The sequence below is a fragment of the Microcaecilia unicolor genome, chromosome 9 (genome assembly GCF_901765095.1).
Source record: "Microcaecilia unicolor chromosome 9, aMicUni1.1, whole genome shotgun sequence".
NCBI lineage: Eukaryota > Metazoa > Chordata > Amphibia > Gymnophiona > Siphonopidae > Microcaecilia > Microcaecilia unicolor.
Genome location: NC_044039.1, coordinates 39,560,886 through 39,588,668, shown reverse-complemented (window position 1 = coordinate 39,588,668; position 27,783 = coordinate 39,560,886). Strand labels below are relative to the sequence as shown.

Here is a 27,783-nt window from a genome sequence, read left to right as displayed (position 1 = left end):
TGAGTGAATGAGCTATTTGAGGCCAAGAACAAAGACGTCTACGAACTGAACAATATTATTCAGTCTAACATTCAAAGCGAGCCACTCACATACAAGTCCGTCGACACTGTTCTGGAAGTAGATGAAGCGCTTAATTATCCAACAGACTTTTTCAATTCACTCGATCTGCCAGGGATGCCACCGGCCAATTATCATGTTGCGAAATATCAACCAGCCAAAGCTTTGCAACCGCACGCGGCTTGCAGTAAAAAAATTAATGAGCAATGTCGTACAAGCAACAATCTTGACAGGACCTTTCAAAGGTGAACATGTCCTCATTCCTCGCATTCCTATGATTCCAACAGATATGCTATTTCAATTTAACAGATTGCAATTCCCAATTCGATTGGCGTTTGCAATCACCATCAACAAAGCTCAGGGCCAATCTTTAGAATTCACCCATTTACATCTACACACGGATTGCTTCTCACATGGGACAATTATATGTTGCATGTTCTACAGTCAGCAAACCAGACAATCGCTATCTCTGCACACACAATGGAAAAACAAAAAATATTGTATACCCACAAGCATTGTGAATTAAACATATTAGAAATGTGCACTCTTTTCTTTCTTTCTTTTGAACAAACGAACATTTACATTTTTATTTATATAGATTCATTGCATTTGTATCCCACATTTTAACCAGACTGAGCCACAGCAACGCGTGGCCGGGTAGAGCTAGTAAATAAATAAATAATGATGACTTCCTGTCTTGAAAATGGGCTGTGTTGGGTCTTTTTTTAATAAATACTGCTTCCTCTGTATTTGGATGTGCCTTGTCGTTCCATTTGAGGCCAGATACACTTTTTTTTTCAACGACCTTTGTGGTGGTGTTTCCCCCTGATTTCCCTGCCATGTTAAAAATGTTGACATTTGGGCTGTTATCAGAAATGGTAGGATCACTGCCACTCAGCTTCTCCACAAATTATAGATATTGCATAACCATCCTCAAACAGATTCAAGTTTCAGGTTCATCAGGAATACAGTAATATATTTCTAGTGACCCACAAAAATCTGCTACAGGAATTTGATTTAAGGGATCTTAAGATTTGCCAGATTCCATGGGTTGTCTAAATGGGGATTATGCTACTGATTTCAGCTGTGGATTCTGTGTTCAGTTTTGCTGTTTTAGGGCTGTTAAAACTGGAAATAATGGGGGTAGGGTGACAGTTAACCTGAGGTCCTGAGCTTACAAGATATCCTCAGAGTTGCCAGTTTGGGTGCATTGTTGGAGCCTGATGCCTTGTGAGACCAGTATAGCATTTCTATGGAACTATGGCATATGTGACTTCAATAGTGCCATGTGGCTCTGTGGAAAATCCTGGTGGCCATGATTTGCTTTAGGGTTTTATTTATGAGCTGGTCCCCAAAAGGCCAATTTTTATAGGAACAGACAGTTACATCTAAAAAGTTGTTTTTGTGGACCATTTATAGCCCTAGTCCATAAGAAACAGATCTTCAACCTTAATAGCTTGTTTACAAGTTCTCCTTTTATTGGACTCTGCCTTTAAAAAGCAAAAGGCAACTGACTAAGGAGCACCAGCAAAGTGGCAATTAAATTTAATTTCAAACCAGTCCGGTGGCTCAGTGGCAGTGCTACATGCTACCATATGAAGGATCCTTTGGTTGACTAGGTCTGTAGAAGCTGTGTTCCTATTCAAAATATAACTGACCCTATGGTGAATCCTGGGCAAAATGCCTCATGGTAATGTAAATACTTTTTAAAACTCACACAAATGGGGCCCTTTGGTGTTCTGACCAGTGGCGTAGCTACGTGGGGCCTGAGGGGGCCGGGGCCCCCGCAGATTCACCCCTGGACCCCCCTCCCGGCGAACCTGCCCCCGCCGCCGCCTACCTTTACTTTTGCTGGCGGGGGATCCCACTCCCCGCCAGCCGACGTCTTCTCAGTCCTTCCTGCTCTTCAGCAATGTTGGCGGGGGGGGGGGGGGGGTCGGCACCGGGGGTCGGGCTAAAATGTGCCCCCTCCCCCCGGGCTCTGGACCCCTCCCCCACGGAAGGCTGGCTACGCCTCTGGTTCTGACTGCAAGGAAAAACAGATGGTTAATAAATCCCAATAAATAAATGAGGCAGTAAGCGGCACTAATCATCAACTCTTGCTGACTGGAGGTCAATACACAGGGTGTGGGGAAATGCAAACCACTTTTTACCTGCAGCTGACCTACCAGGACAAAAATCTGATTGAAAGCACCTGAATTAGTAGATTTGAGAGAACCCCAATATTTGGACACAGGTATATGCATAGTTTGCCTATGTTTTAATCCTGCCCTGTTCAGATTCGTAGCCCCTGTTGAAGACGAGAAGTGTCATGCTCATTAGAGGTGATGCTTGGTCACTGGATTTAGAGCCCACAATACAGGAATTGGCGTAACCATGGTGCATGACTTCCAGCCTCAGGACCATTGCTGCAACGACTAGACTAGGAAGAGCAGAGGGTCTATTAAAATAGAGGAAGATTCCTAGGTAGTTGTCAAGACTTGTGCTGCCAGATCCCAGACTCTTTTCAACAGAACTAGAGGAAAGAAGGAAATACTGAACGTGGAAATAATTTTTTATTTTATTTGTTGCATTTGTATCCCACTTACCCCACCAATTTGCAGGCTCAATGTGGCTTACATTATGCCGTAATGGCGATCGCCATTTCCGGATGGAGAATACAAGTAGTATTGCATACGGCACATAAATGGTATAATAAAATACAAGTGGGTATTGCCTTGAAGTTCCTGAGTGATAGAATGAATTATAAATAAGTATAGATAATCACTATCAAAAGTCATTTCCGACAAGAGAAATAAGGTGGTAGTGCGTATTGCGTAACTTCATTAGTAGCAACAACGGTTATCAGTCTAGTGTAAAGAGTTCAGTTTTGTCTGTTCATTTAAAGTTTAGTTGTCTAGTATTTAGCATGGATCATTATGATATGCCTTCTTGAACAAGTTGGTTTCAGTAGTTTTCGGAAGATTGTTAGGGCGTGCACGTTTTTATGGCTTTGGTAGTGCGTTCCATAGTTGCGTACTTAGTAGGAGAAAACTGGATGCCATATGTGGATTTATATTTTAATGTCATGGCTTCCTTTGCAACATATTATCAGAAAAGACCTATGAAATGGGGATCACATTGGTATGGATTGCATTGGTCAAAATGTTGGTTATTTTAGTTTGTTTAGGCTTTACCCATGGTTGGGACGTTTATTTTTTTGTTTTGGTTGTTTTACACATTCATTTTAATAAAATAATATTTTTAACACCTGTTAGAACCTAAAGGCACATTTAATTCATAGGTTAATGTAAGTTGACCTGATTTAGTGGTCCAATAAATTATTTAAGTAGTACTAACTAGCCAAATGCACACTGATCTTGACTACCTCCATAGTCAAGCCCGTACTTCTGTAATGTATTGCATTATACAGCTATCTGATGCCTGTGGTAGTACCAGTCCATGCTGTGGATACCACATCTTTGATTTGATGTAGGATGTCAGCATCTGATTATACTAATATTTGCTTTTAGCATTGTCGGGGGGTGGAATTATCAATCTGGATGACTGTTAAGATGGGCTATTTTATTACAAGTACCAGGGGAGTAGGGAAGGGACGTAGGCCAACAAAACACAGATGTAATCCAGAGGCGAGTTGCAGCAAATTTATTAAGCAGATATCAAAATGCATACAGACTCGACACGGAACCGTGTTTTCGGCCATAAATTGCCTGCTCAGGAGTCAGTAATCTGATGGATAGCCTGTTTAAACCACACTGGCTAGGGTATTCTCCAGAACTGGCTTGACAAACACTGAACTTAGAGCATCCTATCCACTGGAATATATTTTCTTGTACTATTTATACCTTCAAGTTATATTTGAATGTCTGTATCATATCCCACATCATTCCTTTCCTCTATGATACACTCATTTAGATCCTAAGGTCTAGTTCACAGAGCTTTTGAGCAGATCCTGCATCATTTTGGTAACTCTTAATTGGACTAGCTCCACTCTTTGTCAATGTCTTTGTAAGATGTATGCGGAGAACCAGACAACCATCTCTGGAAAGGTGGCTAAGTTACCAGAAACAAAAAAATGAGACTTTAATGAATTCTGTAGAGCAAACAATTTGTAATACAAAAGTCCTAATACCATTCTTCTATGTGAAAAAAAAAATTACAGAAGTTCAACATGTAAATTTTCAGACTGCTAACGATCTGTGACATGAAAAATCGGCCATTTGGATCCACTACGTTAAGTCCACCTTTTCAGTCGCATTTATTAAATAATTTTTTTAAAAATTCATACATACATACATACAAACATGAAAGACAGCAATTGATTTGCCCCTTCCTCTTCTTCTCCCACACTTCCCCCTGCCCCACCAAGCTAACTTATTTCTTCCTGTCTCCAGATTATATTTTCTAATCAATGCATAATCAGTTGGTGATAAAATAGGCTGTCTTGCTTGTTCAGTGAGAAATGCAGTGTGGAAGGAGCTGTTTTGTTAATGGAAACTGTTAATAGTTCCAGCAAATATCTCATCAGTGATTTGTAAGGAGGCGTTACTGCCCCCCCCCCCCCCCCCCCCATAATTTCCCTGTCCATTGTAAAATCTGTTAGACACTACTTTGTTACAGTTTTGCTGCCTTAAGGTGATCAGATATGATCACTTGCAGCTCATTTTCGAAAGAGAAGGATGCCCATCTTTTGACACAAATCGGAAGATGGGCGTCCTTCTCCCAGGGCTGTCCAAATCGGTATAATCGAAAGCCAATTTGGACGTTCCCAACTGCTTTCCGTTGCAGGGACGGCCAAAGTTCAAGGGGGCGTATCAGAGGCGTAGCAAGGTGACACTTGTGCGTGCCTAACACATGGACGTCCTCGATCCATAATGGGGAAAAAAAGGCATCCTGACGAGCACTTGGACGACTTTACCTGGTCCTGTTTTTCTTACGACCAAGGCAACAAAAGGTGGCCAAATGACCAGATGACCACCTGAGAGAATCGGGCATGACCTCCCCTTACTCTCCAGTGGTCACTAACCCCCTCCCACCCTCAAAGACAGATTTTAAAAATATTTTTTGCCAGCCTAGATGTCATACTTAGGTCCATCACAGCAATATGCAGGTCCCTGGTGCAGTGTACTTCAGGCAGGCGGACCCAGGCACATCCCCCTCCCTACCTGTTACGTTTGTGGAGGAAACAGCGAGCCCTCCAAAACCCACCAGGAACCCCCTATACCCACATCTAGGTTGCCCCCCTTTCACCTGTAAGGGCTATGGTAGTGGTGTACAGTGGGGGTAGTGGGTTGTAGGAGGTTTGGGGGGCTCAGCACACAAGGTAAGGGAGCTATGTTCCTGGGAGCATTTTATGAAGTCCACTGCAGTGCCCCCTAGGGTGTCTGGTTGGTGTCCTGGCATGTCAGGGGGACCAGTGGCACTAGAAATGCTGGCTCCTCCCACGACCAAGAGCTTGCATTTGGTCGTTTCTGAGATGGGCGTCCTTGGTTTCCATTTCGCCGAAAATCAGAAACAACCAAGTCTAGGGACGACCCTAAATTTCAAGATTTGGGCGCCCCCAACCGTATTATCAAAACAAAAGATGGACGTCCATCTTGTTTTGGATAATACGGGTTTCCCCGCCCCTCCATCAGGACATTTTGCGAGGACGTCCTCAACAAAACTTGGGCGTCCCTTTCGATTATGCCCCTCTTGGTCTCTTTCAGGGTAATGTTACCAAATGACTTGTTGTGTATACCATGACGGCATGAACCTCACCCATAAACCAGGGTATGCTGGAGACCATATCTTTCCTGATTTGTTGACATCGATATTTAGGACCCTCCCCCCTTTACTTCTTGCTGCTTCCCTTGGATTTCTGCACCATAAATGCATAACTCGAGGGGGGGGGGGAGGTTTATATTGAATCTTAGCCGACAACCACTTCACAGCTCACCTCTTAGATCATGCTTCATTTTGTCTTTTCCATCTGGAGGATAACTCTGGTATTATCAGCAGACAGCAGAAATTTGTTAGCAACACCCCTCCACAGTAGTGGCCTAGTGGTTAGGGGTGGTGGACTTTGGTCCTGAGGAACTGAGTTCGATTCCCACTTCAGGCAGCTCCTTGTGACTCTGGACAAGTCACTTAACCCTCAATTGCCCCATGTAAGCCGCATTGAGCCTGCCATGAGTGGGAACGCGTGGGGTACAAATGTAATAAAAAAAATAAAAATAAATGTAATTTGTATTGCCTTTTAGGGTCTTTTTCCTACACCGTAAGTACATATGTGTTGTCATACTGGGACAGACTGAAGGTCCATCAAGCCCAGTATCTTGTTTCCCACCACCTCAATGGTCAGAAGGACCTGGTAGGATCCCAAAGAGGAAAATCAATTTCTTGTTCCTTATTCCAGGAACAAGCAGTGGATTTCCCAAGTCCACCTTAATAATGGTTTATGGATTTTCTTATAGGAACTTGTCTAAACCTTTTTTAACCCTGCTGCACTAACTGCTTTTACCACATTATCTGGCAATGAATTTCAGAGCTTAATTACATGTAGAGTGAAGAATATTTTCTTGATTTGATTTAAATCTTCTACTTAGTAGCTGCATTGCATGCCCCCTAGTCCTTGTACTTTTGGGGAAGAGTAAACAAGTGATTCACATCTACCCATTCCATTCCCACTCATGACTTTATAGATCTCTATCATATCTCCACTCAGCTGTCTCTTTTTCAAGCTGAAGGTGCCTAACTTCTTTAACATTCCTCATAGGGAACTCATCCAATCCCGTTATCATTTTGGTCGCTTTTCTCTATATCTTCTTTCTAATTTCACTATTATTTAAGATGTGTTGACCAGAATTGCATACAATATTCGAGATGCAGTTGCACTATGGAGCAATATAAAGGTATTATAATATTCTGCTCCATTCCTTTCCTAATAAATCCTAACATTCTGTTGCTTTCTTAGCTGCTACAGCACACTGAGCAAAGGATTTCAACATGTTATCAACAATGACACCTAGATTCTTTTCCTGAGTGATGGCTCCTAATGTGGAACCTTGTATCATGTAACTATCATTTGGTTCCTCTTCCCTAAATGCATTACTTTGCACTTGCCAACATTAAATGTCATCTGTCATTTGGATGCCCAGTTTCCCAATCTTATAGGGTCTTATAATTTCTCACAATACTCATGTGATTTAATAATTTTGAATAACTTTGTGTTGTCAGCAAATTTTGATCACCCCAGTCATTATTCCTGTTTACTGTTGTCTTTGTTCCATTAATCCATCCTGTGTGTATGTCAGTAATTTTGTTCTGTATAATAGTCTCTAATGTTATGCCTGACGATTTCCAAGGTCATCTCTGTAACACTTGTTTAAAAATTGACGTTGTATTAGACGATCTTCTGGTACCACACTATGGGGTCTTTTGCACACTAAAACGGAATTACCACTAGCCAATGCAGCCGTGGCGGTACTTCCGGCTGGAGCGAGTGCCATTTCTGGCTTCTGGGAAATTTGTTTCCCTAGTGTGGTGCTAACCCGGCAGTAATCTGGCATTGTCGCTGCACGGTTACCGCAGGTTTACCACAGGAGCCCTTTCAGCCACCTCGTGGGTGGCAGTAATTGCTCCCCGCCACATAGCCACACCGGTAAGAGTTATCTTATTGTGTGGCCATTTTGGGGGGGGGGGTGGCATTTTACCGGCTGCGGTAAAAGGGGCCCTGGCGCACGGGTGAAAAATGGCCCCCACCACTACCGCAGGGCCCTTTTTCCCCACAGCTTAGTAAAAGGGCCCCTTAATTTGTAAATGTATTTTTTAAATTACTAAAAGCAGATCTGCAATTTCATTTCTTAGTTCTATTAGTACTCTGAATTAGTTCATTAAAAATGCAATTCAACAAATCTGAATAACTATAAACCAATATATACCATCCAGTCCAAGTGATTGGCTACTCTTGCTGCATCCTATCTAAAGTCAGTTAGCCAGAGATGTGTACTTTTTAAGGTGATTTCCTTCATGAGTTAATGATCTAGTATTTTTTTAAATCTCATTTAAGATGAGAACAGCCACGATAGATGAACATTCATTAACCTGCTAAACAATACTTAAAAACAGTTTCAATTTTTTTTCTATAGCAGTAATATATCATCAGATAGTCTTCCCAACCAGTTGCCATACATTACTTTTTTGCAATATTTAATAAAAGACCTGAATTGTACATTAGTAGTTTATCACCATGATTCATACTCGACCACTTACGTTCATACATACCTGCTTCTCAAAAACACCATAAGGGCAATTCTATAAATTAGCACCTCAGTCTGGGTGCCCCCAATGCCATGGACTTGGCTCCAATGCTATAATGTCATCTTGGCACCAAGATTACCTTAATAGCAGTGGTTCCTATACCTGGTCCTGGAGGCACCCCAGCCAAACAGGTTTTCAAGATATCCACAAGGAATATTCATAAGAGAGATTTAAATGCACTGCCTTCACTGCATGCAAATATCTCTCTCATGAATATTCATTGTGGATATTCTTGAAAACCTGACTGCCCTGGAGTGCCTCCAGGACCAGGTTTGGGAACCACTGCTTTGTAGAATACTGGCGTAAGGTCGGCATCAGTGTGCCAATGTGTTTTGGCTTACCCTTTACTCTATGTCAATAGCAGGCATAAGTTGGCGTGTGTAGGCATGCCAAGTGATATGTGTATTTAGGCGCTATCTCATAGAATGGCACCTAGTGCATATAGCAACTAACTGCTACCGTGTGGCACATAAGTGGTGCCTATACCCCCCATACCTGTATAACTTGTCAAATCAAAGATGATTTTATGTTGTTTTCACATACTAGAAAATAAAGTGTTTTCTAAACACATTCTCACTAGCCACATTCTAGACCCCCGTACCAGAAAGGGCTCCAAGCCTGTCCAAAACTGAAGCACAGCACATAGTCTGTCAGGCTTTGAGGCCTCCTTGCACATTTGTGCCCTGGGCTCCAAGATGTCTGACACTAGCCCAGTGTCTTGCCGCCATCTGAACTAGTTTTACATTTATTTAACCTGTTGTAGCCATAGAACCAAAGGTTATCTGCCCAGTGATGTAAGCTACATTTCTGGCTATCGATAAAGCAATTTGTTCAAATTTCTCTGCATCTTTCTTGAAAAGAATTTCCGTACTTTAGTAGATTTGGCAACAGTTGTACACTCAAAAGAAAGGTTAGGACTGTAATATTACAGTAAGAACCTGTCCCCAAAACGTTTGTGTCTTATGGCACTACACAAAATTATGCGTTAATGTGCCTTGTTCTGTTCTATATTTCCAACACAATCTCTGAATCACTGCTTCCCATTTTATATCCTTTAATATTTGTCTATATAGACTGAAAAAAATGTTTGAATTGCATTTCTTAACATATGAATATGTGGATATCTTGTAGGCCACTGTCAAGATATTTGGATATCTGTAGATATTTATATGTTGCCCTAAATCATATTTCCAGCCATCACTACTTAATCCTCCTCCTAATTCTGTTGGTAGTCTACTTTTCCCCATTTTGTATCAGTTTAATAACAAAATTTTCATTTCATCTCTGCACCTGTTTTAGTGAAACCTCATGTATCAACTCAAGAGAGTGTAGATAATGTCTTAGTTGTAAGTATGCATAGAATTGAGTACTTGGAATAGTATGTTTTGTATATGATCAAAGCGAGTATATTACCATTCCTTTCATCAGTATCATTAGATTGATTGGCCCCTTTTCCTGCCATTCTGAACTATTATCCCGTTCCTAGAAGGAACTCTTTATTTCCACCACAGACTGGTATTCTTATATGGTTTGGACATTTGTGTGGTGCCTTTTTCCATAGGCTTTTGTTTTATGGCTGTTTATTTTATGTTATATAAATAGAGTACCAAGAAGCCAAGAAAATAGTTTAGAAAAACCTGTGAAGAGGAGAGGCCGACCCCCAAAGCGGAAAAAACTACTGGAAGAGCTTGCTTTCAGGTATGAACAGGGGAAATGTAACTGCTTTTCTCTCTGATCTCTTAATAGTCTACAGCCCCTCTGATTGTCTTCACTCCTAGCCTACTCCCTCCACTTTGCTATTGTACTAGTGGTACATTCTCCTTTGTGTACAGATAATCTTGTAGCCCTCCCTTCACTTCTACAAACCACCATTAACTTGTCAGAATGTTTCCAAATTCCTACTACTAACGTCCACCTACTGCAAAGAGACCTTCCCCGGCATGACCCTAGATGGGATCACGTACCTGATCGCAGATAACCTGAAATGTTAGGGGTTACACTAGTCCGTGAACTACAAGTGACAAGTATCATAACAAAAATGTTCCGAACAATGTGGAAGCTAAGACACATTAGAAGCTACTTTCCAAGAGAGTCTTCCATATGTTAGTACAACTCTTGACCTTGGCACATGTAGATTATTGCAACAGAGTATACGCGCGATGCAAAAGATCAAGTCCTAAAATTACAGACTGCAAAAAATACCGCTGTACAACTGATCTACAGAAAATCACACGTTGACAGAGCGAAGCCCATTATTACAAGCCTTATACTGGCTCCCTATCAAGGCAAGAATAACCTTCAAGCTTTGTACCCTAGCATACAGAATCATTTTTGGCCTTGCATCCGGATATATGACAGACCTAATAACGTTGCTGCTACACAACATTATCACGGAAGCAAGTTGCTACCTTACACTTCATTTCCCCAACTGCCAGGGACTGATATACAAATCAGTTTACTTGTCATGTTTCACCTGCCTTTGCACTAAAAGTTGGAACTCATTCCCGAGTGACTTAAGAAGCATGAATAACTACTTGAACTTCGGAAACACCTTAAAGCTTTTTTTCTTCAAAAGGGTTGTTTTATGAAGACTCAAAATGAGACACCAGCAGTGAAATTAACTGTTTCCTACCTCGATTAGATATGGGAAGAAATCCATCATTTTGTTAGTATGCATTCTACCGCTAGCCTACACGCTAATTCTCCTACACAAATATATACCTAATTTATTACTATTGTAAGCCACATTGAAACAATGTTAATTGGAAAATGTGGGATATAAATGCGAAATAAAAAAAAAAATGAACAAAGTAAGAATTTGCTGCATGGATATTGTAATTGCCCATCAGCAAACAGGATAAATCAGTGATCTGCTCTTTCCTCAGTAGGGGGGGGGGAGGGTGGACGAAGGAAATGGAGCAGTACTTCATACTGCTTCTCCTCCCTTACCACATTTCTTCTCATTCCTTCACAGTTTTCTGTCCCTCCAGTCCTCTCAAACACAGCCTAGTCCCACCATCCTCTCACACCCCATAGAACCTCTGATGTACTCACTACTTCTCTTCCCACCCCATGCAACCCAGAGCTCCTTTGATCTCTCCTCACTCTTCCATGCCCCCAATCATGTCTCCTTCCTTTCCTTACTTATGGGGGGGCCTTAAGGGTCAGAGGCAGTCTACATTGCTGCTGGCTCTGCTCCACATGACACTCTTTGGGGGCAGGGGGCAGAAGTGACCACTCAGGAAGGAGGGGAGCCAGGACTAATTACTGTGCCGTTCTGCTCTGCTTCCTTGGAAACCAGAAAAAAACGTGTCAGAATTCCATTTCTGGGCTGTCTGCCAGAAATTAAGCCTGCATTCATGACTCACTGTTGTACACCATAGTGGTATGTTCTATGGGGTTGGGGCTACAGCACATGCTACTTGTGGCCTACACATTGGCCATTTGTTTGAGGAGAAGAACTTTTAAATCTGGTCAGTTCTAGAATGTGTACAAAAGTATGCATGAGATTTGGCAAATGCCCGAAGAACCGGGTTAATTTGTGTAGCTTGCTGACTCTAAATAAACAAACCTGAAGAAAACTAGAATCAAGAACCATTGATTGAGTCCGATGCCTGTTTTTGCACACCTGGATTTCTTGTAAACTTTTTGGAATTTGTAATAGTAAATACAGCATCTGCATAATATACTTGGGGTAGTTCATTAGTGTATACGCTAGCATTTACGCATTGAGTATGTGTAAATGAGTAGAATACTAAACAAATTAAGTGAGGAGATCAAGAACATATATATTGCTCAATTGACATGAATTTACACTATACTTTTAATGTTTAAAGGAAAGGCCTCAAGAAGCCCCCGGCTATATATATCTTTATAGCTCACAGGGGCTGGGCTGCTTCATCATCGGCCTAACCTCAAATTACATCAATTTAAAATTTTTCTTTTTTCAAACACCAATGTCCTTTCTTGTGTGTGAGTTTTAAAAACCCTTGTCAAAACTGCCAAAATATACCAAAATTCTTATATGCTCCAAAAACTCAGAATTACTTAGCTTTTTAGAGTCAGGTCCTCTTAACAGGAGAATTTCTTTAACACTAAATGAGTAGAATACTAGCATGTGCGTATATTCCAATATTCCGCCTCCTACACAAAATAACAGTTTCTCAACATTTACTCTAATAAATTTTTTTTATGGACCAACAAAAGGTGGGTAAATCCAAAATGTGTTTCACAGAGAACACTCGGGTCCTTTTACTAAGGTGCGCCGAAAAATGGCCGGCGCTGTTGTAGACGTGTGTATTGGATGCACGCAGGTCCATTTTTCAGTGCGCCTGCAAAAAAGGCCTATTTCTTTTTGTGGCTGAAAATGGATGTGCGATTAAAATGAAAATTGGTCTGTGTCCATTTTGGGCCCGAGACCTTACTGCCACCCATTCACATAACGGTAAGGTCTCACGCATTAACCAGGCGGTAATCGTCAGCAGGCGTACAATGCCGATTACCGCCCGGTTAGTGCTGCACACTGGAAAATTTCCGGCACACACCTACTGGACATGCGTAGAAAATGAAATTACCGCCCAGACCACGCAGTAAGCCAGGAAGTAGTTCTGAATTGGCGCATGTAGGCGCCTACGCGGCTTAGTAAAAGGGCCCCTCATATACCAGCACCAATTTTCATCATCGGTCCATAAAAAAAATGTATTAGAGTAAATGTTGGAAACTCTTAGGGCCCCATTTACTAAGCCATGCTAGAGATGCATTAGTGTTTTTAGCGTGCGCTAAGCGTGTAAACGCCTATAATATTCCAGTGGCATCTACACGGTTAGCATTTGCTAAAAACGCTAGTGCACCTTAGTAAACAGGACCCTTATGTTGATTGTTGTTTAGTCTCCCTATTAGTTATTATTGATACACTTTTTTGGTTGCAATATTCCGCCTGACCACTATTCTGTAATTATATGTGTATTTTTGCTAATGTGTAGTTTTCAAGTGAGTGTACACAGGGCAGTGTCTGGGTGAGGTGCACAGTTATGTGTGTAACTTATGCACATATCGCTGGAACTCAGGCGCACACACTCTCTAGCTGAGTAAGTGCTTGCATCTGTAAATATGTATTTTTGCTGATATGCTAGTATTCTATAAAGCAAGTAGGTGCCTAAAATCCTTTATAGAATAGGCTCCCACCTGCTGCCCCCCCTGGATGCCTAATTATAGGCACACAGTTATAGAACTACATAGTCTTGATTATCCGACCCCCCCCACCCCCTCCGGCATATCTGACAGACCCCCCCCCCCCTGATGTCATCGTATTGCCGTTAAGCGCATAGGTTCTCTTCCTGTTTTCCAGCTTCACACGCTGCTGGTTATTGTTAATAAACAATACTGTGTTTTAAATACAGATAGTCTATGCTGCTCTTTATGCATAAAGTATGTTTTCCATGCATTTTTTTAAGGGGTTACCATTGTTTTCTGTATTATCCAACTTTTTACTTATCCAGCTTTTTACTTATCCACAATGACTTGGTCCTGTTTACGTCTGATAATCAAAGCTGCACCTCCATAGCGCCTGTCATCGTTGCCAGAAAATCTATCTATACAGTAATATGGTGGAAAAGACTATTTCCACTGTGGAAAGCTGAAACTCATTACTGATACAGAGAAGAGGGATTATTCTAGCCATGTTCTCAGTGTTCTTTCCTTTTATTCTTTCAGCAATAAGACTGAAGCAATACTGACAGTACAGGAGCCACAGGCAAGATATGGTAAGAAGCCAAAGCTAAAACATACAAGGAAAATTAGACCAAGAGATCCACTTTGCAGTAGATCAGTGGCATTCTCTTCCAGTCCTTTAAATCTGTAAAACAGGTCAGGTATTCAGGATATCCCTGACAGTATGCATGCAAATCTCTCTCATGCATATTCATTAGGGGTGTCATGAAAACCCTGACCCATTTCCACTGAACAGCACCAGGGATAGTGAATGCAAATAAGCTTGCTGAGTTACTACAAAATCAGAAGTAATGTGGTATTAGGTGACAAAAAGTCCTGGAAGCATTGTTCACACAGGTAGAAAGGTTGCAGTGGTTAAGTGGCATGTGCCTTTATATGTTTTATTTATGTTAGATATAATTTTATTTTCATTTGAAGTATTCTTCATTAGGGCATGTAATAAATGGAAGTAAATAAATTGCCTTGGCTTCAGTTCATTAATAAAACAAGCTGGGTTTTAATGCTGATCCAGCATAAAGGTGCCCTTCCTGTACCCTCCTCTGTAAATTCTGAACCCACTTTGGTTCTGCAGTGTATAGCTCTCTACCTCACTTCTGTTTTGGAGACTGCTTTGAGATGAGTTGCATATCCTTTCCACTTCTCCCCCCTGCCCTCTCTATTAAGCTGCTTCACTCCTTCCCATAATGGCATCTGCATCCCTTCATCTTCTATCAGGCTCTACAGACCGACATCCTCAGTTACAGAGGCCCTGCAAATGCTCAAGAATCATGTTTTCATTATTACTAGCAGTTAATCTGTTTGAAGAGAGCAGTGTGCAAAACAGAGCTGCACACAGTATTGAAGGACAACTGTTGAGTAGCTTGGTCTGTGCCTGACATGTAAATAGAACCACTCCAGGCAGTATGGTGGTGGTAGGGGACACCATGAATAAGGCCAGTCTTGTTCTACAGGCTCACAGCCAGGCCAGGGTACTTGGTCCTGTTGTGTCAGACTGAGGAGGAATGGAAGAAGGTCACAGAGGCGTTTCGAGATAAAACCTCGCTAAAAGAACGTCAACTGTACAAGCTCCTGAATGAAGATTTTTACCAGAATCTGCAACATGATTGCTCAAAAGGTGAGAGCCATTGCTGGAAGGGTAACCAAATTGAATCTTTTGTAGGAAACACAACCACAAAGCTGGTTAACTAATTACAAGGACAAGAGTCCATCTTGTCAGATGCAACAGGTACCTCCTCTTATCGTTCCCACTGTTTTGTAATTTTACCTTTTCTTAATCTACTCTACTAAGTGTTAGCTCAGTAGCTGCAGAAGCACTGCTTTTAAAAGGGGGACAGAAAGTATCATAAGGGAAGCCTTTTCCCAGTAGACAGACATAAATGTGGGATGGATACCAGCCTAGTCCTCACTTTGCATGTAGTGTATACAGTTATGAGTAAACGCCATGCAAATCGAACAAGTTAGTCTGCGTACGTTCTGTCATTTTCAGCTCTGACCTTCCACCGTTAACCTAGAATAGATATCTAAAAATGGGGGGTTGTTTACTGCCAGCTGTTTTGATTTTTCTCATGTCGCCTGAGCAATATGTACTGGAATTTGCTTCAGCCACCTATAGCCATGCAAAGCCTTATTTTATATGTGCTTTCCCTGCGCATTTTACAGGAGAAGAGGCTGCAGAAGTTGGAGGCTGAATTTACTGCAGGCAGATGTCTGCTTGTCTGACCTTCAAAGCAGCTCAGCAGGTGAGAGATGGTGATTGGGAAAAAGCGAAAGGGCCAGTGGTATGCTGTCTTCTGTGTGCAGACCTCGCAAGTTTATCCTATTGAAATCACCGACCCTTACCATAGCACAGAACTCTAACACTGAATGTGATCTCTACCCTCTATACATATAGACCATTGGCTCTTACAGTCTGTGGAAGTGTTTTGAGGCTGTGTGAAATGAATAGCATTGATTTCAAGTTACACCTCCACCTTATACAGTTTGTCTTTATAACTGAACAGTTTGAAGACTGGGTGAGAGAATTCCATGCCCCTCTCTATAAGTAGCTTTAAGGTATAGCTGCTAATTTAGGGGTCCTTTTACTAAGGTGCACCAAAAAATGGCCTGCGCTGGTGTAGACTCATGTATTCATGTGCGCGATCTATTTGTTAGCACACCTGCAAATAGGGCCTTTAAAAAAATTTTTAGCCGAAAATGGACGTGCAGCAAAATAAAAAATTGGCGCGCCATTTGGGCCTGAGACCTTACCACCACCCATTGAACCTAGCGGTAAAGTCTCGCACGTTAACCGGGGTAGTAATCATCAGCGCACATACAATGACGGTTACCACCCAGTGCACGTGCCATAAACTTTACAGGACATGTAGCAGGTGCACGTCGAAATGAATGAAATTACCACTTGGGCTTCGCGGTAGCCAGCCGGTAATTCAAAATTGTCATGCGTAGGACGCACATATGCTCCTACAATGCTTAGTAAAAGGGCCCCTTAGGCTGTTGATCTAATCCCCTTCTTTGATTGGGCCAGGAAGGAATAAGTCCAGTCTGGTACAGCTGTGGAAGTACATTCTTGTTTAAGACCTGCCCTCTTTTATGTGAGCTCTGTCAGTGAATGATAAATGCATGTCTGACCCACTTCAATATAAAGGGGACCATAGGAATACTGTACTGTGTAACATAATACTAAGAAGATGTTTAAAGGGCTTCTGTGTACCTAAGGCTGCCTCCCACCACAGATTACAGCTAAATCCCTAGCTGGCATGAGATCCAGGTGCAGAATAAATAGCATTCAGTAGGGACATGAGTTGAGTTTGTAGCAACAGCAGGTGTGAGGATAATGCCATGCTTAATTGGTATAGGTGTTGAATAAACCCTGCATTTCTTTATTCATGTGGCTTGTAGGTATTATGGCACTCCAGGAATAAATGAAGCTAAGGATGAGGCACTGTGCTGCCCAATATGAATTGCAGTGAACAATTATATTGGTCTTTCATGCTTTTTTTTTTTCAGCTGTGTGGATTTTGCAGTTAACGTATGGTTTATTAAAACTTTTTATACCACTTATACTGAATAAGCAGATCTAAGTGGTGTACAATCTAAAATATACAATCAGATAAAAAGGAAAAAAACATCGAAATTAAGATAGAAAAGATAAAACAAACAGATTGGCTGCCACTGGTCAACAGGTCGGCTCAATCACTCATGTAACCTGTCATCCAGGGACACAAATGCAAGGTTTACAAAATGCAGCTCAATTAAGGTGTTAATATTGCTTGCAGTTATGGTTACCCCCATCTCAGAAATGATGTAGCAGAACTGGAAAAAGTACAGAGAAGGGTGATAAGTGATAAATGGGACAGAATGACTGCCTTATGCGAAAAGGCTGAACAGATTAGGGATGACAGAGTGGATATGATAAAGGTTGTAAAGTCATGAACAGGTTTGAACACAGGTTGGTTATTTGTGTCTTCAAAACTGTACAAAGACTAGGGGATACTCTATGAAACTAAATAAAAGGTAACACCAATTAAACAAATTGGAGGATTTTCACTCAACTAACATTCAAACTGTGGAATATATGTAGAGGGTGCGGTCAAGGTATCTAATATAATTTGTAAATTTCTAGAGGAGACTTTAATAAACAGTTATTAGCCAAGCAGACTTGGGATGCAACTGCTAGTCCCTGAGAAGGAACTGCAAGAAATAGACCCATCCTTGGGCTTTTTTTTTTTTTTTTTAATCTTTTATTTATAATTTTTCATTTTACAAGGGGCACTTGCAAACAGTATACAGAGATGACTGCACATTAATACAAGATTAAGAAAAAAACAATCCCAACTAGATATATGGATTATAGACAATCTTTCTCTTTCTTAGACCACAAAGTGAAGAAAAATAGGGATAGTGAGATAAGACAAGGAGATCAATTAAACAGTAAACAGAAAAAAGAAAACATGGTATTAACCTGATTATCCCAGATACTACTCATCTAATTCATTATTCCACATTGATCAATTCATTTCATTGAGAACATACTTATTGTCCAGATTTTAGTTAGAAATAATACATCTGATTACATTATCTCTCTTTAAAAACCAGAAATTAACAATACATATACTTAAGTCTCTAATTCAAATCCCAGTTTTCACAGGCTTCACTCCTTTCGAAGCAGTGGCCCACCCAGTAGCAGCATACCTATGATGTGGCTGGCAGGGATCCCCAAGCCCCACCAGCCGAAAACTCCCAACAAGTGTCCCTCCTGTATACCTTGTAAGTAGCAGATCTTCGCTTGCACTGGCCCCACACCCTTCCCTCTGATGTATTTCTGCCTAGGCGGAAAACAGGAAGTTACATCAGAGGGAAGGGTGTGGGGCCAACATGAGCAGTGTGTATTAGTTGATGCTCGCTGCTGGTGAAATCTGTTATTTAAAAGATATGTAGGACAGGGGGGTTGTTTGAGAGACCATATGGCATGCAGGCGAGAGAAGGAGAGACCAAATCACCTGGGGACGGGGCGAGGTTCTTCTGCCCACCATCTTGGGCTCAGGCCCACCCAAAATTGGGTGTCTGGCTACGCTCCTGTTTCGAAGTAATAATTAAGGAAATATTTCTGAGGAAAACTTTAGGAGTCATACCTGGAATTCTGGGAAAAAACAATAATCTCGACATTAATCATCCACAATACATCCACCTTATCATTCAAAGTTTCTGGTCCATTATCATTTTCAGGATCATAACCACTTATAGCTTGTGTAGAACTTTATTTATTATATCAATTTTTCACTCTCAAAGGGTTCAGTCAAATTGTCCATGTAACTCTCCAGTAAGATTATATCTGAAATAAGTTATTTACTACCGCCGTCAGGTCCCGAAGCACCTTCCAGATGATATTCAATGTAACCTCCACGGAAGCCAAAACCTCCAAGGTGATTTCTCTGAGGTGTTTAGGAGTGGTTCCGCCGATTCGGGTTCTGCTGTAAACCTCGGGTTCAGCATATGCCTCTAACTCACTCCTCCACTCCTTTGGACATGGTGGTTGAATAATTCGGGAGCGATGGAGTTGTTTTTCCAGGTCCAAGAGCGTCGATGCTCCTTCGCGGGCGCTAATCAAAGGACTCGCCAACCCTTTCATCTGTGGGCAGTTCGACGCGCAGCGGTCCCGCACTTGCTGCTCAGGGACAAAACGCTGGCCATCAGCGGCTGACCGCCAGTTGTTCCCTTCCCTCTCAGTTAAGGAAAGTGCAATTGCAGAGAGGGAATTTACATAAAGAAGACAAAACTTCAGAGGGCTGCTGGGCATACGAACTTCAGGTCACCATCTTACCACTCTCCCAGTTTGGTAGTTTTTGTGGGAACATAGCCACTCATAACTATGTTTAAAATGTGTCTCTTGTATTAGCGCTATGTCCACCTGCAGGCGGTTTAGTTCTCTAAATAGTAGCTGTCTCTTTCTGGGTATGTTTAGTCCTTTAACATTAAGCGTCACCCATTTTACTCATTCATTAGTTGTAAGCCTTAACCTTTCTATGTGTCTGTGTTCATGCCACCCACCACCATATCCTGGCCATCCCCGGTCTCTGTTCCTCAAACCAGCCCTCTCCCTCTGCACTAGTTCCCAATTTTCTCCCTCCCAAACCCCTCCCCCTTTATCCCCCTCTGGTTTTTTGGCTCCCAGTGTTGTATCACTAGGCCCCTTGTGTGTAGGAAAGTGAGAGATGTGTCGCTTACCGCTTACCCCTGTAATAATCTGTCAACAGTCTCAACCAAACCGAAACTTTTGATCATTATAACATTACCAGTCTCTATAGTGACACCGTAAACCATGTCTTCTGCTCTGTCAGCCCATTGGGCCTGCAGCTTGCAATTTTCAGGTGATCTTGGATGCTGACTGCTGCCGCTGTAGGCACTTTGGTCCCTTGCCCACTCGTCGCCATTTCGGGGGGGGGGGGGCATTAAGTGTCGCTCTCCGCTGGGTCTTGCTCAGATCTGTTCTATCTTTCTCCAACTCAACTTCTGGGCATATCGCTTTGGCCTCTTCCAACGATTTCACTTGATGTAGGTTGCCTTCTTTGTAGAAGACTAGTGCAAATGGGTGTTTTCCAGCGGTATTGAATCTTAGATTCTCTTAATACTCTGGTGAGAGGTTTGAGTTCGTTTCTCCGCTGCAAAGTCGCTGCTGCCAAGTCCTGGTATATCTCAATTTTATAAGAGTCCCATGTGAAGTCTTGCGCTTGGTGTGACGCCTGGATCACCCGCTCCTTGAGCTTATAGTTGGAGAAGCATGCTATGATGTCTTTTGGCGCATTGTTCCGTGGTGCGCCCAGCGCTCTGTGTGCTCTCTCTAAGCTGACTTCTTCTTCTTTCATCAGCGTTCCGCCCGCTCCCAGGAGCTTCACTACTATTTTTTGTACAGTCTCTTCGCTATTTTGGTATGTGGGCATATCTGGGAGACCTCGGAATCTCAGGTTGTTCCTGCGGCCTCTATTTTTTATGTTGTTTCATTTCCGTCGAGCCCGAAGGGATCAGCGCTTTTTCCAATTCCGCCATCTTGTTTCCTCGTGGCTCCCCGCTCTTCAAGAAAGCGAATTGTGCTAGGCTCTCCCTTGTATCATTGTGATTCATATATTGTTGACTCCTCGCTGTTCGGGCGTCAAGCAGGCAAGTTTGGGCTGACTTTTCTTTCTATTCTGCCGGTTCGTTCGCTATCTTTTTATTCGGGGAAGCGGGAGCTGTGCTCTCAAGCGTCCATTCTGTAGGCGGTGACGTCACTTCCCCCCCCACTCTCCAAGTTTGGGACACTCTTTGTCTGGTTTCTCCTCAGAGGCCTGTCTGATATGGGTAACCCTTCAGCATAGCCCTCTGAGTCATTGAACACAGAAGCTCCTCCACCACTACAAGGTGGTGTCCCTACCATCATGAGAAGGTGCATAAGGGAATAACTAGACTAGCAATGAAAACTCAGGAGCTGGCATATGTCCTGCTTCTTAGCTTCCTTCAGTGGTGTAATATAGCTACAGTTCTGGGGGAAAAAAAAGCTTAAAATTAATTTCCAGGCTTTTGTTTACAAATGCTGTTCCAAGTAACAAGAAAGCAATTCACTTCTTAAATACACCAGCTTTTTCACAGCACTCCAACGCTCTGCCACTATTTAATCGTGATTATAAATTGGTAATCAAAATGCAGCCCTAAAAAAATTAAAGAATAAAAATAAATGAAAAGGTATCTTAATTGACTGGCTTGACATAATAGGACCCTCGACCCAAAATGGAGGAATTAGATGATAACTGTAATGAGGATGGAACGAATACAAACTAGAGAGCAACTGCGTACAGAATTTGAACTATTTCTAGATAGATGGAGCCCGTTTTTGAACACAATGCCCTCTGAATCAAGAAGTTATATACTAACTATGTAAATATAAGCCCTTGATGTGCTTTGATACATTTGTTATGGGAGGGAAGGGATGGGGTTAGAGGAAGGGAGGGATAGAGGGGGGGGAGTTTGGGGATTAGGACAGGCTAGGCTGTTTAATGATGATAAATGTATTACTTGACTGGTTGCTATGTCCTGTGCTTGTTACCTCATTAATAAAAAAGATTTAAACAATAAATGAAAAGGTTAGAAATACAAAATACTAATTGAAAAATGTAAAACAGCATGCAGAATAGCTATAAACAGCCATACAGTTTTCACAGCTTACTTCAGAAAAGCAAGACTACTTGTTAAATATCACATAAGTGCACTACACAGGCAAAAAATTAATTCCTGACTGTATAAAAATATTGGAACCAATATTCAGACCAGTGAATGGTTAACTCGCAGCATAAAGTTAGAACAGCTGTTTTGCTGTCCTAACTTTTGCAATTACTTAGCTGATTAGCAGACTGAAAGTTGCCACTAACCAGCTAAGTTTCCGCACCACTGTAACTCCACCCCTGGAATGCACACAAAGTTGCTGGTTTTGGAAGTCCCCCACAAGCAGTTTAAACAGGAGCATCTCCTGGCTGTTTAAATCACCTTGACATTCAACCCCTTTGGGAACAAAAACTGGTGTTTCCTGTGTCATTTTTGGAAACTTGGTGTGTTCAGGTTTTTTTCTTTACTTTTTTCACTATGGGAGCAATATATAAGTAGTGAGCCCTCTTTTGGAAAAGAGCGCATCCTCTTTTAAAGATGCACTATTAATAACACATGAAAAAAATAAAACTTTGGGGGATTTTCTATCATTTTGGGCAGAAAACATTGAACGACAAGAGAAATGCTGTTTCAAATGAATGCACGACCCTAGTATTTACCATGAAATTTTAAGATTCCAAGGGGACCGGAGAGTATTAGAGCTTTATATCTCAAGGTAACTGTTTCCAGTTGGCTCAAGTGCATAGCGACTGAGAATCATGACTATATGAAAGCCATCTGGTGGCCTGTGTAAAATGAGTTAGTTGTCTCAAGCCAGGCCCCAGTGAACAAGTGCTTATGTTTATTGAGCTGCCATTATAGTTAAGTGCTATTTGCAATTGCTGTTGGGGAAGTCCCAGCAGAGGTGACAAAAGATTTCAGAAGCATGGAGACTGCATTATTCTCTCACCCTTAAAGGAGGTTATTTCAGATCAGGATTGAGAGTCACTTGTGGGACAGTGTCAAGAAACTTGTATGGCCACTGCCTATTCTGTACCTGTGGATGAACAAAGGAATTTGTTTCCCAGTGCTGTCAATCTGACACACTTCATCAGTGTTAGAGAAAATAATTTTGGAAAATTACCAAATGTAATTAAAAATAAATGGAATGTGTTCCATGGTTATTAATCAACCCTCAGCATAAAGAAAGGATTGTGCATATATTATCAGTCATTCTACTCTGTTATGTCTGTAGTTTAGAATGCAAAAGTATCATTTGTAAGCTGCTGATAGTGCAGACCATATGACTTGTGTAGTCTGACCATTTGTACCAAATACTAAGCTCTACAATCCCTTCCTCTCCATAAGAGATTCGGTGTTTTTCCCATGTTGTCCCACCACCCTTCCTGTAAAAAAAAAAAAAAAAAAAATCCTTAGATTACTCCTAGGCCTATACCTTCATCATATGATCCCTTATTTCAGAGCTTCCTTTCAATTGAAATGTCCACTGATATATTTTAATAGGCCAGGCATTTGATGTTCTCACCTATATGTGTAAGTGCTATGAATTTGGATAGCTTCAGGTATAATACAATGACCAGGCACTCTTCTGTCCATTGCTTACTTGTGTTCGTGACTGTTGCAGGAGCTAACATCCGTGCGTGGTGACTTGGAGAGACAGCACAGCCGGGAAGAGCAGGAGGAGGAGGAGCGTCAGCTTTTACTTGCAGTGCAGAAGACAGAACATGAACATCTGTTGAAGGAAGAAAGGAAGCGTCAGGTGGAAGAAAAAGTCAAAGCAGTGGAAGGTGAGTTGCAGATCATACAGGAGTGTTTTTGCATGTATCTTAACTCTACTCTGCACTTGTAAAATGCTGTCGGCATAAATAGATTAATGTCTGGTCATCCTTTCATTGTCCACTTGTCTTGACTATTGTGGTACATTGAATGGCAGTGACTGTAGAATATAAGCATTAGGAGAACTACAGTCATTTATGCTTACTGTATTATTACAAATAGGGTCATAGCTAGGTGGGGGCCTGAGCCCCCACAGATTTTGTCCGAGCCCCTGTTTTCCCTGGTGGGGGTCCCCACCCCTGCCAGCCAAAGCCTTCTTCAGCGCCGGTCTCCAGCACATCGTGTTCACTGATCTGTGCTTTCTTGAGTCCTGATGTCCTGCATGTTCCTTTAAGTGAAACTGAACATGCTCCTTTTCACTTAGTTTTAAACATTTTATTGATGACCTATCACAAACAATACAATATTCATACGCTATGTTCAAGATACATCAGGAAACAAATGAACAACTTGTAATCATAACATAGAGGTAGCCATCACTTTTCTCTTTAGCTTCCTCCCTCCCTACTCCCAGCTACTCCCCCCCCCCCCCCCCCCGTCAGCCCTTCCTTACCCCTCTAATATTCCTCCTCCCTGTAACCTCCCTCCCCCCTTTGTCCACCCCCCTTCCAGGCAGCTACATATCTCTAATAGCCCAGGGAAATTAACCTATTCACTATCTAAAACCCTTAGCTAACTTCGCTGGGTCCAAGCTCAGTCGATTAAGGATGGAACTTCGGGCCCTAGGGGCTAAAGCATTAATATATGATTCCCATATTAAGTAGAATTTACGCTGTTTTGGGTTTATAATATGAATCTCGCAGCTCCATTAGTAGCAACGCATGCCACCTGTTGCGCCATTGCCAAAACGATGGTGCCTCTAAATGTATCCAGTTAACTAAAATGCATTTTTTTCCCACGAGACATGCTTTAAAGATTAGCAGGTTATGACTAACGGTACCTTTCCCCTTCAGTAAGTCGACCCCCAAAAGGGCCGTCTCCGGTGTCAATGTCACCCTCCGCCCCAGGATTTCGCCTAAAAACTTCGCTATTTGCTCCCAGTAAGCGGATATCGCTGCACAAGCCCACATAGCATGATAATAGTTATGATTGGGATCTCCACACCTACCACAAGCCGATGAGTCCGCCCTACTCATTTGATATAATCTCGACAATGAAGTGTATGCCCTGTAAATACTTCTTCCTTGGCATTCCCTCAATTCCGCGCTACTAATCCGTCCCCTGATCTGCCTCAAGCTGCTCCTTAATATGTCTATACTAATCTGTTTCTGTATATCTGCCGTCCACTTCCTGGCCAACTTTTCGAGATTCTTTGGTGGTCTACTCATTAATAACCTTTTGTGCAACATTGAGATAGAAGCTGGATCAGTTGTTGGCGTATCAAAAAGTTCGTCAAATTTGGAGGTCACATCAACTTCCAAAAAGTGTGTAGGCAGCGTGAGAATGTAGTGAGAAACCTGTTTAAAGGCGTATGTATCTGCCCATGTATTAGAATTGAGATTCAAGGAGTCCATGGATTTAAGGCGCCCATCCTTGTCTACAAAGTCCTCCACCATGTGAAGTCCTTTATCACCCCAGCTCCGGATACGTTTATTCTCTAACCCTGGTTTAAAGTTTCCGTTACCTCTAATGGGTAGCAATCTACTAATATGTGCATCAAAGGACCAGAGCCTTGCCATCTCCCCCCATATCGTCCGCAATGGCTTCACCAACATACTTCTACGAATATAAATAGGCAGATCTAAAGCTTCAGCCTGCAGTACATAATTAAAATGCAGAGGTCGCAACCAATCCGCTTCCATCTGCAATGGGGTACAACGTGATTCTCCCTTTAGCCAGTCTCTCAGGTGTCGGATCATACAGGCTCTATTATACCACCATAGGTTCAATATGCCAAATCCCCCTCTATTCCATCCATCCATCAGATTTTCCATACTAATCTGTGGCCGTTTCCTATGCCAGAAAAATTTTGAAAGCATACCAAGCAGTTTATTCCAATCGCTTTTGGTGAGGCATAGTGGTAAGGTTTGAAAGTAATAAAGCCACTTGGGAAAGATGATCATATTGAACAATGAAATTCGGCCTAGCAGTGACACCGGCAGCTCTCTCCATCTCTCCAGAAGCATACTGGTAGCTGAGAACAACTGGGTAATATTCAATTTATACAGCCTCCGCGGATCCCCCGGCAATTGAATACCTAAATATTTAAAGACTTCTTCCGTTCGTTTCAGAGGGCAATTGAGCTGAGACCACTCTGCATCAGACATATATAAAGTCTGAGCTTCAGATTTATCTAGGTTGAGACGAAAACCTGAGTAATCTCCAAATTCTTCGAATATCTCCAAAAGTGCTGCTAGGGAAATCCGAGGTTCCTGCAGAATCACCAACAAGTCATCCGCGAAAGCTGCCAATTTAAATTGTTCCTGACCCACCTGTACCCCCCTCACCTCTGGCATGTGCACTATGTCTCTAATCAGTGAATCCATGACCAATACAAACAAGAGAGGTGAGAGTGGGCAACCCTGCCGTGTGCCCCTCTCTATCGGAAAGACATCCGAAACTATTCCATTGATCAATACTTCTGCCACTGGCATGCTCCGTTTCACTTAAAGGAACATGCAGGACATCAGGACTCAAGAAAGCTCAGATCAGCAGCGAACGCGGTGTGCTGGAGACAGTTAACGTCCAGGACGTCAGGAAGAAGAAAGCTCAGATCAGCGAATGTGGCACACCTGCACGTTCCTTTAATTGAAACTGAGCATGCTCAGTTTCACTTAAAGGAACATTCAGGAAGTCAGGACTCAAGAAAGCACAGATCAGCAGCGAATATGGCACGCCGGAGACCGGCGCTGAAGAAGACGTTGGCTGGCAGAGTTGGGGACCCCCACTAGCAATGGTACCTTGCAGGGGGGTAGGAAGTGGCGGGGGGGCGGCCTAAAATGTGCCCCCACACACACACACTTTGGGCTCTGGACCCCCCCCCCCCCCCCTCCTGCCGAGGTCTGGCTCTATGCCACTGCAAATAAATTAACATTTCTATAGCACTAAAAGTTGTACGTAGTAGTGTAGAGACATGTTCCTGTCTCTCAATTCGATTCATTTGCTTTAATTTAGCATCCAAATCGGCTTCCACTACTGCCCACACCTCTGTCACAATTTCCTTAGTCCATTCAGAACAAACCAAAGGACTAGACGGGGCCGATCGAACTACCATCTTGGCTTCAGCAAGTAATTTTGGGTTGGGGTGTAGGTGGGGGGGATGAGTTTGAGGAGGATATGGGAAGATAGGTAATAAAATATTGGAAATTTGGGCCGAATGGAATTGTGTTTATATTTGTGTGTGTGTGTTTTTTTTCCCCCGTTTGCCGTATTTGTCGCCAATAAACAGATTTCACGTAAACCCAGATATGCTAACTGCTATTACCACTTCCTCCGGCAATGAGTTCTAGAGCTTAACTATTTGTTGAGTGAAAAAATATTTCCTCCTATTTGTTGTAAAAGTATTTCCATGTAATTTCATTGAGTGTCCCCTAGTCTTTGTACTTTTTGAAAGAATGAAAAATCAATTCACTTTTACCTGTTCTACTCCACTCAGGATTTTGTAGACCTCAATCATATCCCCCCTCAGCCGTCTCATTTCCAAGCTGAAGACTAAGTCAGTTATGGAAACCGAAACACAGGATTGTCCTCCAGAAAGGAAGAGGGATCTACGCCAATTTTACCCAAGAGGACAAGGGAGAGGGAGAGGACCGCCAGCTAGGGCTTATTACAATCAGTCATACAACCAACAGGAGACAAGAGTTCAAACAGGTTTTGAACACTGTCTATAATATTTCATAGAGAGTATTGGATTAGGATGAAATGGAGGTATTAAGTAAAGATTTTTCTTTGTTCTCGCCCCCAAGTGCAATGCTTTTAATGTTAGGATTGACTTCTACAAGTTTACCAGGAGACTTAAGATTATGAACTTTTTTGCCACCAATATTTCAAGCAGTACTGACAGCTCAATTGTCAAACAGAACAGCAAGTAGAACTCACCTGGGAACCACAATCTTCTGATCCAGACTTATGAAACACTGGTATTAATGGACATATCTCATTTGGAGGGTGACAAGAAGCGAGCCTTCTACAACACTACACGCACACAGAACCAAGCCATTAACAGACTTAAGTCAAGACACTGCAATCACCTTCAAGCCTGCAGATAAAGAAGGAGCAGTGGTGGTT

At 42.2% G+C, this 27,783-nt stretch overlaps 1 protein-coding gene across 1 annotated transcript in view; it reads left to right on the top strand.

The window, feature by feature from the left end:
• Positions 1-5,806: 5,806 nt before the first annotated feature.
• The window catches only part of LOC115477820 (cat eye syndrome critical region protein 2-like), a 77,294-nt gene continuing 55,317 nt past the window's right edge, over positions 5,807-27,783 (top strand). The window contains 9 exon segments of the mRNA XM_030214912.1: positions 5,807-5,829; positions 9,961-10,056; positions 14,071-14,120; positions 15,039-15,062; positions 15,065-15,173; positions 15,175-15,202; positions 15,748-15,781; positions 15,784-15,827; positions 23,345-23,507. Coding sequence (XP_030070772.1) covers positions 5,807-5,829; positions 9,961-10,056; positions 14,071-14,120; positions 15,039-15,062; positions 15,065-15,173; positions 15,175-15,202; positions 15,748-15,781; positions 15,784-15,827; positions 23,345-23,507 — 571 coding nt within the window.